Source organism: Ostrinia furnacalis, unplaced genomic scaffold, assembly GCF_004193835.3.
Source record: "Ostrinia furnacalis isolate ACB-3 unplaced genomic scaffold, ASM419383v2 OfSCF1353, whole genome shotgun sequence".
Lineage (NCBI taxonomy): Eukaryota > Metazoa > Arthropoda > Insecta > Lepidoptera > Crambidae > Ostrinia > Ostrinia furnacalis.
The window spans coordinates 575,892-588,718 of NW_021131592.1; the positions used below are offsets into that span (position 1 = coordinate 575,892).

At 43.5% G+C, this 12,827-nt stretch overlaps 1 protein-coding gene across 2 annotated transcripts; it reads right to left on the reverse strand.

The window, feature by feature from the left end:
• Positions 1-405: 405 nt before the first annotated feature.
• On the reverse strand, positions 406-9,194 carry LOC114352431 (cyclin-dependent kinase 12-like). Of its 2 annotated transcripts, none has more exons than XM_028304044.1 (9): positions 9,031-9,194; positions 8,099-8,219; positions 7,237-7,349; positions 6,599-6,718; positions 5,813-6,040; positions 4,738-4,934; positions 3,991-4,195; positions 3,229-3,497; positions 406-1,812 (listed from the first exon to the last, which is right to left on the reverse strand). In XM_028304044.1, exons 1-9 carry the CDS (start codon positions 9,046-9,048, stop codon positions 1,656-1,658), a joined length of 1,428 nt encoding a protein of 475 aa, XP_028159845.1. In that variant the 5' UTR covers positions 9,049-9,194; the 3' UTR covers positions 406-1,655. The 2 variants fall into 2 exon arrangements, with proteins under 2 accessions (XP_028159845.1, XP_028159844.1); XM_028304043.1 differs by having other exon boundaries at positions 5,801-6,040.
• Positions 9,195-12,827: the final 3,633 nt, after the last annotated feature.

Sequence of the window (12,827 nt, forward strand, 5' to 3'; positions counted from 1 at the left end):
TTAGCGAGTATTTTAAGAACATAGGAACTGTGAAGATTATCTACATAATATCTATGAGTGTACAATTAACTTATTATTCGTAAAAATCGATGACTACATGGACGTACGATGATTTCATTTTGTCATACTTAGGTATAAATACATGTTAATAATAAAAAGCAGTACTGGTACAACTATAGATAGTTGTAATTTGATTTGACTAAATATTGGTAAAGCCCGGTCTGTGAGCACTTAGAATTTTGTCCAATGAATGCTCGCACACTCACTGCGGGTGCCAGTCGCACAGTCGCGACAGCAATATAATTACGCACGAGCGATAAGGATGGGTAGCTTGGGGTCATTGGACAAAATTCTACGTGCTCGCAGACCAGACTATACACAAATAGTTCGTGATACCCAAATTGGTCAAAAAGTTTATTCCAATTGTGACAGACTTGTTGGCAACGTTTTGGCTACTTTGTCATCATTTGACGCTGACTGTACACCTTATTAGTGTCTATTGTTGTAACTATTTCATCTTTTTATGCTGCGAAGCTACGAATGTCTCACCTGTTCGATCGACGGCGCTCTCTACAATAAATTACACTAGATCACATAGTCAATTGGTCTAACACTCAAGCACCGTTTGGAAAAGTCTTTTTCACTAGCTTATTTCAAGCCGAGGCGTCCATTATCACTCACACAATATGTATGGAATACATATTTAGCAGCATTGTCTTTTAGGTACACTTGGTAGATCTTTTACTGCTTTGAATTATTGTTAATTATTATTATTTTGTCTTGATCAGCTAATTACCTGTCACATTACAATAATACTGAATGGGAATGAGTGTGGTTTTAATCTACAGGTTTAATAAAACAATAGTTGGTGACTGATACCAATTTTATACTTCATAATGTCGATATGTTAGATACAGTACGATTTTATATATTTCATAGGCACCAAAACCTCATCTCTCATAGATCTCTTACTATGTTAAATTAAAAGACTAGATTTCCCGAAATGTTATATTATTTTCAACAATATTTACAACAAAATATGATTACAAGCGCCCGGAAAACATCTCTAAACGAATACATTGTGTACTACTGCAATTTGACAAGTAACCATCTGACCAGAGACAATCTATGCGGCACGGAGTCCACAGCACAGCTGGGGCTACTAGACTTCTTGTCTATGGCCGTACCCTGTAGAGCTTCTTGTGACACTGACCATAAACAGCATAACTGCAATTACAACATCGCTTACGAAAAGTTCAGATGAGGTACATTGGCGTAGGATCACTGTGGTTGTCTATTCCAAATCGAAAACCCAGAGAATCATCTTAACCGACGTTAATGTGTGGTCAGGGACCAAAAATGGTATAAATATTAATGTAGAAAAAACTCGACAAATGAGCGTTGACAACCGAATAAAACAAAATATAATCATGCGTTCTCACGCGATGTTATATTGTGGACACCAGTGTGTCAAAACAGGACTAATCGCTTTGGAATAGAAGCCACCAGTCACGCTCTTTCCTAGGCCAGTGGAGTAGCACCAAGAACAGACAATCACCAGGATCGCGTTAGTAGTACACAAAGCCGCGGTCACTCACAGCGGGGCGTTCGCGGGGAGTAGGCGGGGCGTAGACGGGGCGTCCGCGGGGCGTGCGCTACTTGACGGGCAGCGGCTCGTCGGCGCGCTCGCGGTAGGGCTCCTTGTCGTCGTCGGCGCCGCGCCGCGCCTCCTGTTCGCGTTGCTGCCGCCGCCGCTGTTTTGACCACAGCTCGTGGCAGTCTTGCCATGTTGGGAGAGACGGCGCGCCCATCCTGTGGATAAATAACGACGTGTAAATAATAAGAATAGTAAGACAAGTATACTTACTTTACACTCGTTTATTAATTCTGGGCTTTGTGGAACTAGTATCTGACGGTGAGTTCAGCAGAATCCGTCGCACTCATGGCAAATGGTACGCCGCCGAGTAATGGTTTTATGTATGTGGCACATTTCCGTCTCAAAATAATTACGACAGCAAAATTAGTGAACATACGACATGTAGCGGCAATATGATACCAGCACGCCGACACATCTATTTAGTTACTTGGCTCCTACAACGGTCGGATTCGCAGTGCTTGGGTGCTCGGGTACAATACTCCCGCAGTAGTTAGGTACAACACTCGCGCAGCGCTTTGATGCTCAGGCACAATACTCGGAACCTTTCGGATGCTCGGGTAAAAAAATGTGTTCGGGTACAATACTCTCGCAATACCCATGTGCTCGGGTACAATACTCCCGAAATCCCCATGTGCTCGGGTACAATACTCCCGCAGTGTTTTTGTGCTCGGGTACAATAACTCTCGCAACGCATAGGGTGTGATCAGATACTCACTGGTCGGGCACGACGTTCTTGAGCCACGGGCTCTTGAGCGCGTCCTCAGCCGTGATACGACGCTCGGGATTGAGCTCGAGCATTCGGTCGAGGAGCGTGAGCGCGTGCGGAGGCATGAAGACAAATTGCTCGCGCACACAGCACTCGGGTGCCAAGGTACAGGGTGCCAGGGAACGATACTCACTGGTCAGGCACAATGTTCTTGAGCCACGGGCTCTTGAGCGCGTCTTCAGCGGTAATACGGCGCTCAGGATCGAGCTCGAGCATTCGGTCGAGGAGCGTGAGCGCGTGTGGCGGCATGAAGGCGAACAGCTCGCACATACAGCACTCGGGTGCCAGGGTACAGGGTAACAGGGTACAGTGTGCCAGGGTACAGTGTGCCAGGGAATGATACTCACTGGTCAGGCACGACGTTCTTCAGCCACGGGCTCTTGAGCGCGTCTTCAGCGGTAATACGACGCTCAGGATCGAGCTCGAGCATTCGGTCGAGGAGCGTGAGCGCGTGTGGCGGCATGAAGGCGAACAACTCGCACATACAGCACTCGGGTGCCAGGGTACAGGGTAACAGGGTACAGTGTGCCAGGGTACAGTGTGCCAGGGAATGATACTCACTGGTCAGGCACGACGTTCTTCAGCCACGGGCTCTTGAGCGCGTCTTCAGCGGTAATACGACGCTCAGGATCGAGCTCGAGCATTCGGTCGAGGAGCGTGAGCGCGTGTGGCGGCATGAAGGCGAACAACTCGCACATACAGCACTCGGGTGCCAGGGTACAGGGTAACAGGGTACAGTGTGCCAGGGTACAGGGTGCCAAGGTACAGTGTGCCAGGGTACAGGGTGCCAGGGAATGATACTCACTGGTCAGGCACGACGTTCTTCAGCCACGGGCTCTTGAGAGCGTCCTCAGCGGTAATACGACGCTCGGGATCGAGCTCGAGCATTCGGTCGAGGAGTGTGAGCGCGTGCGGAGGCATGAAGGCAAACTGCTCGCGAACGCAACGTCGGTGGAAGCGCTTCGGCCGTAGCGTGCCCCATAGAGGCAGGTTGACTACGTTGGGCCATACGCCTGGCGCTGGTGTCCCGCAGACTCGAGAGATCATCTCCAACTGCATCATTTCGACGTTCGCCTGCGGATAACAAAGTGGTTAATGGTTTGTGTGGATTACCACCGGCTAGATTTGAGGTGGACGGACCTCGAGAAGATAGAAGGCAGTCAGATGAAAATTGTGGAAGATCATGTTTTGGGGCGAACTTCGGAGAAGGCTTACATCTAGTAACTAGTACTGTGTGTGGGTAAGTGGACAACCATTGGCTGAAATTAAGATCTAGTTCCTAAGGAGTTTGATAAAAAGGCCACCTATAACTGTGTTATGCTAACGAAAAATGCTCTGAAGACGAGTTTTAGATCCGAATCCGATTAACAAAGCGCAATGGACACCTTCGTGTTACCTCGAAACCCCGCATAAACACAACCACAGCTGTATGGATGAACTATACGACTTACGCTTGCACTCGCCAACTGTTATTTCATAGAAAACTTAACCTCTACTTTGACATTGTAGTGTGTTAAAGTTGACGTGTTTCACCCCACCCCGTAGCCCCATTCGGAATACCACTGACCTGGAATAGCGGGTGCTTCAGGAACAGTTCTCCCAGTATGCAGCCCATGGACCAAACATCAACTGCAGGCCCGTAGCGCTCTTCGCCTAGCAATAATTCGGGCGGCCGGTACCATAAGGTGATGACTTTGTTGGTGTAGGGCCGCGCGCGGTCCTCAGCCGACCAGAGCCTCGCCAGACCAAAGTCACCGAGCTTCACTTCGCCTCTGAGAATGGAAAGAATCATAAATAAAATATTTTTAAACGTTTAAAAAGAACTTGCCCGCCCCAACCTATCTAGTCTGCGTGGGAAATGCAGGCTAAAAGGTTTTTCGTTCGTTCGTTTCAGCCCTATGAAGGACAAAGGCCTCCCCCAAGGATTTCCATAACGACCGGTCCTGCGCTGCCCGCATCCAGGCTCTTCCCGCGACCTTCGCCAGATCGTCGGTCCACCTAGTGGGAGGCCTTCTCACAGTACGTCTTATGGCCCGTGGTCGCCACTCGAGAACTTCTCGTCTGTACGAGCTATGTGCCACTAAAATTTTTTTTTTAAGTATGGTGCTAGAGCTAGGTATCGTATTGCGGTGTGACGTATTTGTTTTTTTTTTGACTGACCTAGCTAAAATCCGGTCGGCGAGCAGATAGAATTTCGTCTAATGACCGACAGTCGCGACAGCAATATAATTACGCGCGAGTGATAAAGATGGGGTCATTGGACGAAATTCTATCTGCTCGGCGACCGGACTTTAGTAGTGCTGCGTAAACTCACTTGTTGTTCATAAGTATGTTGCTGCATTTGATGTCTCTATGAAGGAAGTTCTTCCGATGGCAGTAGGCTAATCCGTCCAGCAGTTGTCGCATAATGGATGCATTGTGCGACTCCGTGAAGTCCACCATTTTGGATTCCAGAAGCCCCATCAGATCATGGTCCATGTACTCGAACACTAGGTAGAATGAGCCCTTGTCCTACAACACACTTTGAAAATTAGCAGAATTCTATGGAAATAAGAAGGTTATGGGTGGGATAACACTGAAAAAAGCTCTAAATTACGTTATTTTCAATTTATGTAATAAATATTACTTTTAGTTATTACTGATTTTGCTGTGATGAAAAAGAATGTTGTATATTGGGGCTAGTTTCAGTTTTTATGAATAAATAAGTTCATTTTCTTATTTAAAAACTTGATAAGAATTTAAATAGATTCCAAAGGCAATAATCGACAAACCAATAAATCTAAAAACAAAACGACTAGTTGAAATAATGGGCAACGTAACTGACAGTAGCAAAAAATACAATAAATGCGAATAATTAATTTCGTACAAAAGAATTTTCAAAAAACATTGCATACCAATTTGTAATCCAAATTCCAAACTACCAACACTACAATTTTGACCAGGGTTTCTTAACGTGTGGCTCATGTCATGACCAGGTGTCATGACATGAGCCACATGTTACATCAATACACATAATAAAAATACATGCCTCATACAAATCAATACATAAATACAATGGAGAACGTTTAGGTTGTTTCTATCATTCAATGGATCAGTACTTTTTCCTACTAACAAACTAGACATATGTATTATTATTTCTATGATACTTTTCTCTCTTCTACTTTTCGTTTGCAATGAGTCAGACCACCAAACTAATGTAACTAAACCTGTATTTACTCGTACTACTCGTCCAGTTCAGGGAAATTTTAAAACTTCACTGACAACAATGTTAAGAAACCCTTCTAATGCTAAAAGAATAAAACAGCGTATCGTTTACCAAACAAGCGAGGCATTCAAGGGGGCTTCGATGCAGCCCTAATAATGTTTCTGCGCCTGACCTGCACACTGACCTTCCTAAAGTCCATCGCGTCTTGTTTGTCCGTGACTATCTCTCTCAAATTCACTATGTTTTTGTGGTTGAGCTGTCTCAAGATCTTGATCTCTCTGACTGCGGTGATAGGGAAGCCTTCTTTCTCGTTCTCAAGACGGACTTTCTTGAGCGCGACCAACGAGCCCGTGTTCTTGTCTTTGGCTTTGTACACCTGCCCGTATGTGCCCTCGCCGATTTGGGTTATCACCTGAAAATTTACAGAATTCTGAAATAATGTTTTTATGATTTTAAAATCAGTCTCTCGAGCAAATATGCGGCAGTTCAAACCATTCTTGGGTGTCTCGTTTCTCAGTGGAAACTGTATTGTCGTTCATGCTAGCCCGAGAGACAGCACGGCAAATCAAGATTTAAACACTAGGAATGAGTTGCACCACCTAACTTTAACGGTGACTGTAACAAATTAACATAAACAATAACCGGTGTTTTTTCTATGGGAGTTTGACAGATTTTTGACGTATGTAAATGTTAAAGTAAGATGGCGCAACCCAGCGTAGGCATCTTCTAATTTCTAGAAATAAAAATATAGAATTTTAGATTTTACTGCATAAAAATATTAATCATCATCATCATTTCAGCCATAGGACGTCCACTGCTGAACATAGAGGCCTCCCCTAATGCTTTTCACGTTGATCGATTGGTAGCAGCCTGCATCCAGCGCTTCCCTGCTACCTTTACGAAAATATTAATTAGCGTAATTATTTTAACAAAGAAATAATTCAATTTCCACCGATGTTGATGGTGTTACCTGGAAGCCGTCGACGCACTTCTCGCCCCAGTCTTTTGCGTGGTGCGTGGGCGTGGCCACCGCCACCACTTTGGAGCCGCGCCGCTTCAGGATGCGCGGCCGCTTCAGCTTGCAGCCCGCCTGCCGAATTAATATTGATCAGATTAATATAACTCTAGGAACACGGACATAAGGATTAAATAAACTAAGTTATATTACCAGTATCTGACTTTGACATTAGGACTGAAGGAAATATTTTATATCCCAAACATTTTACGCCGTGCTATCTAGTGCCAACCCAAACCACCAAGGGCCGTAATGTGAGTTTACGTCAAACGCATTTGATGTCGACAGCGTAAAAGTGTCATTAAATGTATGACGGATTGTACAGCGCCCCTAGCGAAAACTTTCAAGAACTAAAATATTCATATAATTTTTTTAACGCGCTCGCTAGTGACGTTTTATGTAAACTCACACTAAGCCCTCTGGATACAAATATACGTAAATATTGCGGCGAGTCACCAGAAGAGAAGTTTGATCGTCACAAAAATACCCTAACGTGCCGCTCCCATTCCTCAGGCACTGACACGGTTATTAGACCTGTAGTACACATTGTCCTTACTACGGACTTATTACGGTGTAATGGCAGAAGTACATACGTTAGCGTCCCGGGGCTTCCTGGAGAACACGTGGGAGTATTGGTCGCGGGGCGCGGGCGGCGGCGTGGAGCCGTCCAACTCGTCGCCGCTCAGCTCCTCGGAGCCGGGTATCACTGGAACATTGAAATATTGCAAGTGTTTATTGATGTACATATTGCGGTACGTGCAACTAAAGGTTCGGCCAAACCAATGCGATCGACCGGCGTGCAGCGATGGCGATCAATGCATTTAGGTCTGGTCGCCATCGCTGCACGCCGGCTGATCGCGGTGTGATCGCGTTGGTTTGTCCGAACCCTTAGGCGATTATCACACTGCACCGCGCTCCGCCGCGGTACGCGGGACGACAGATTTAATCATTGTATGCAAGTACCTCAGTTTGTATAGAAAACACGCGCGGCACAACACACTGACAACGCGTTTGCGCGCGGGATTCGTTATATGTCGCCACGCGGACCGCGGTGCAGTGTGATAATCGCCTTAATGCAGAAAAAACACACAAAGGGCAAAATTCGCCATCAACCAAAAGAAGAATAACTATCTAAAACTTTGGATTTATTTGTAAGTTTGTTTTGCACAAATTACTAAGCCTAGGCGCAGACAACCGATTTTTATTTGGCCGATAGTTGGGTCGGGCTGTTAATCAGTATGGAGATGTATGAAAGTTCGTACATTACACCGATTTGGTATCGGCCGGTTCTTCATACAAATTAAAATTGGGCCTAACTATCGGTCAACTAAGTCGGTGGTTTTCGCCAAGGCAAATAGAACGCGTACCTAACACGTACTAGAACGCTCACTTAGACTCGTTTGGGTGCGCAGATAAGACAAGAAGTTAATGACTTGATAGAATCAAAAAACTTACCAGGTGGCATGGGCAGGTTCATGATATTACTCTTCTTAGGTTTACTGTCTTGTTTCTTAACTGGACTAGGGGAAGGCGTGCTTAGCGGACTCTCGTTCGCAAGCGTTTTCAGATCTTCGACCTGGAAAAAATAAACAATGATTTAGAAATAAATTTTGCTCATCTTGAGCATGACGTAGAGTAGAACAAACTTTTCTGAACGTGTGCCATGGAGCTTCGTGAGCCCTAGGGTTTCTTACGGTCCCCTTTCGTACTATAAGAAAAGTACAGACATGTGACGTCATCACAGCCGTAATTTCGATAAATTGTTGGAAACCATGCTCGCAACTGCAATGAAAAAAATCCAACTAGAAAGGAAGTGTTGAGACAGTCTTAAAGTAAAAAACTAGTCATCTGATATTAACACTGGTAAGTTTATTATCTGTTAAATTTTTCTGTAAAGGCTTCCACAGACCAAACGCAGGTCAGAAGCAGTGCGGGTGAGTTGCAGCGCGGCTGAGGCACACTGAAAGCAGCGCAGTTTCAAAGCAGTTGCAACGCGGGCGATTGTCAAAAAGCTAAATATTCGAAAACCGCTTTCAACGCGCTGCTACCGCCCTGCGTCCGGTGTGTCATGCTAATATGGCTGCCATAGTAATACAACAGCGCGGGCCCGCGTTCGCGCCGTATCTGTCCCGCGCCGCTTCTGTCCCGCACCCGCGCCGCCTCGTTTGTCGTTCGGCAGTTGCAGTGCGGCGCGGTTGAAGCGCGGGCGCGCGTTCAAATTTGGAGTGACACACTTCAAAGAGTTTCTTGTATTACAACTTGCGCGGGCCCGCATTCAAACTGCGCTGCTACTGCCCTGCCCAAGGCTTAAAACGTTCCTGATACGCCATCAAACCGCTCATGCAAGGTCTCTATCGTGTATCATCAAAACACAAATAAACAAATACCTGAGTGTTAGGCGGCATGGGCAGCTTGGTGAGGCTTTTAGGCTTGGGCGGCGGCGGCTGGCTGTTCTGGTTGTACACGGTGTCCACCACGCTGCCGCCTGCCTTGGGCAGCGGCGGGTTGGGCGGAACCGTCGCGGGCGGCGGCGGCGTTGTGGGCTGTTTCTGGAAGGTTTTTTTTAATAAAGATTATTAGTAATTTGTTACTACACAAATTGCTAATAGTCCCGTTAGCCCCTCGTACTAAGCTAAATATGCTTGTATCACGAGTGAGCTCACCACAATAGTCGAGCGGCGGCGGGGACCGAACCCGCGTTCCCCGGATCACGAGTCGGCCAGTCCGACCCCATCACCGTTGGGCTATCGTAGCTTCAACATACACTTTAAGCTGTGCGTTGGGAGAAAGGATTTGGGACAATAATGCCCGTTTTCACCATCAATCCCAAATGTTTAAGTGAACCCTATGATAACACTTAACAGGCTTTTCGTTTTCATAGAGGTCACTTAAAAATTAGGGATTGATAACACTGCGGAACAAAAAAAATAAAAAAATCTGCGGCATCTATTTTGTTAATGGATTTTGTAAATACTTGTATTAGACATAAATGGTGTGCATTTACTTTCTTTGGATTGACTCTGGTTCTTGAGATAAACGAGACACAAGAAATCAATGAAAAAAATTAAACTACCCTCCCTAAACTTATATTAATTTGACTATACCCACTAAGTTTTATTTTCTACTCATGTATTAGTGTAGTTGTAGTTACAACAATTTAGTAATCAGCTACTAGACCTTGAAATTAACAGTTTGTGTCTTTTAAATTAATTTTTAAAGAGCTTTTTTGTCTCAAAAATATGAGTTCATTATGAAAACCTTGCGTTTACAATCCCAACAGTTTTTGTTAATATTTGGCTTCTAAACTTACAAAAGCAAAGAAATAAGATCACGGAGGTAGTGATAAAAACCTACCAAGCATACTGTCTTATAAAACTTCCATAAAATAATAAATATTGGGGGTCCAATATCGTCTGCAAGACTCGTGAAGACTCTTTGCCATACTGGAGTCAAGCTGGACGTAAAGGACTTCAATTTGGAAAGCCAAAGATATGAACTGAGCTTTCTAATCACTAAAATGATCAAAAGTCAGCCAAATTAAAGTCCTTTACGTCCTGAAACGTCCGTTTGAATACGGAAAAAATAAATTCGATTGACCGCAAATCCGTACTCTTATTAAGACACTGTATTTGTAAACCACATAACACAAATTGAATCTGAAGCATGGCTAAGCTTTGTTTTAGTAATCAAACAATATTTGGGGAGTCATAGAGCACCAGACTTTTCAGAATTGGTTGTTTGAAACATTTAACACATAAGAATCTAATTTGAGTATTAATTTTTTTAACAATAGCCATTTGGACACGTTCTCCCATAATCTGGGTGATTACAGTGAGGAATAAGCAGAACGGTTCTACCAGAACATCAGGATAGTGGAAGAATGATATCCACGGTCAATGGGACCGCCAGATGATGGCTGATTACTGTTGCCATAATTATGGAATTTTCCTGACCAAAACCATAACATAAAAGCTTACAGAAAAAGCTTTTTGTAGTTTTTTTTTCTATTATTTGATGAAAAGCAAACATATTTTGAATTTTTATATCGTTCTTAAATAGGATCTTAGTGTAAATATTTTTTTTATACAGATTGGTATTTTTATTTTGGTTTTTTTCATATAAATAGTTAATAGTATTTATCTCAAGATCTAGAGTCAATTTGACAAAACTAATATTTTTCTAGTATTCAGCACACTAGTCGCATACAGAATTGACTCTAAACTACCATGCCGCAAAATGACTGTTCCCCAGTGTAATGAAAACAGGCATTAGAATCTTATATTACTTGTGATCAGGGTTCGAGGATATATATCAAGGGATATATATGTCAACGTGAAATTGTGAACTCCGTCAGTTTACAATATAACGCGTGAGATTGTAAACTAACAGTGGGTTAGGTTAGGTTAGATTGTAATTTAACTACGTTAGATTATAATCTGACGGAATTCACAATGTTACGGTGACATATACAGGGTGTCCCGTAATGTAACGTCAAGCCGGAACTGGGTGTTGAGGCAAGTTGTGCTGGTTATCAGAAAAATATAAAAAATAATCTATGTGGCATATTTTAAAAATAATAGGCATTTAAAAAAAATCCAAAAATTCTACTCCAGGTGACGGTCCTTTTACTCGTGTTGCCACAAATGTTCACTTTTTCCAAATTTTTTTTTTGTTATGTAACCCTGAATAATGCTTCTCTAAATNATCTAAAGTTGTGGTTCAAAAATGTAGTTCTAACTAAGTAACACTGCCTGCTTCTGTTCTGCTTCTTCTGCTACTGCTTCGGAGATTCAAACCCGCGACCCCAGTTGGCACAAACCACCAGAGAAGTAAAATTATTAAATATTTCTTGTTTACAAATCGGAACATTAATCAAATTACCTTCGCGAACATCAACAATCCAATCCTAAACTTGTCACCTACTAAGTATTCACGGATGTGCCCTTTAACGGGAAACGGTATTCGTTTAACGAACGCAGCGCGCGGTAAATCAGCGGATGTCGGCGACAACAAATGCTGCACGATCATAAAGCTGCCCTGGCCGTGGGCGAGACTGATCCTTGGGTAGGTCTAGGGATGCCAATATGAATACCGGTCAATTCAGCCTAGATAATTTCCGTTCAATATAAATATCGCACAATCGAGCCTAGTTAATTCCTGAAGATAGCTGAATTACTCCCTACACAAGGATACCGGGGGGATTTTAAAAGCTTAAAAGCTCTTGTTCAAAGGTTTTGGGTTGAATTCCCAGCCCAGATGAGTTAGAGAGACTTAAAAAAGTCACTTAGTTTTTTTTCTTCAGTTTTATGAAGATAAATTGAAAAAAGTGTTGTTGTGTTGTGTTGTCTTTCGTACATGTTGATACGATTAAGTCTGTCAGCAGACCCCTATAAACTCTTTTGTCCCATGGTGTGTAATAAAATTGTTTTACTAACTTATTAATCTATATATCAACATAATGCAATCGCAATGTTCTTGGACAGGATGTAAGATTAGTTAATTACCCACTGAATTATTACTTATTTTTGCAATATAATCCGTTGTATCATAATTTGATCTAAATTGAGCAAATCTAGCTTGCCTTGGGAAATGGGCGCATTTAAATAATAGTGGATTAAGTTATTTTACGCTGTAGAGTGGCAACAATACATACCTACGAGTATTTGAGGTGACAATATCCCAACGGTGAAGTTGTCGGACTAATCGACTCGAGATCCGAGGAACGTTGGTTCGAACCCCGCCGCTTCTGGACTATTACGGTGAACGCCTCGTAGCAAATGCATATTTAGCTTACCACGAGGGGTTTTATTCTTATTACGAACAATATATCACTCAGGTGATGATGCAGAAAGAGAGATGGATCATCATCATTTCAGCCACAAGACGTCCACTCATTGGCGTATGTCATGCATGTCATGACACGTCGTCGTCATACGTCCACTGCTGAACATAGGCCTCCCCCAATGATTTCCATATCGCATCGCCCGGTGATAAGAAGATGATGAGAGATGGATACGAAGGCTCAATTTATTTGACGGCTGCTGTACCTACCTGATGATTTGAGATGAGATGATTAGTAATGATGGGTTCAAATCCCGCCGGAGGTTAACGTAAGTGTGATGAAAACTGAGTAACTATCTTATAGTTACACAGTTCCTCTGTGGTTGAGAAGATTAGATTCAGG

Coding starts and splice junctions, on each gene's coding strand:
- LOC114352431 (XM_028304043.1), bottom strand. Junction 4,935..5,800: donor TTAGGAAGGTCAGTGTGCAG/GTCAGGCGCAGA, acceptor AGTGTGTTGTAG/GACAAGGGCTCATTCTACCT. Junction 1,813..3,228: donor AAGAACGTCGTGCCTGACCA/GTGAGTATCATT, acceptor ATTTATCCACAG/GATGGGCGCGCCGTCTCTCC.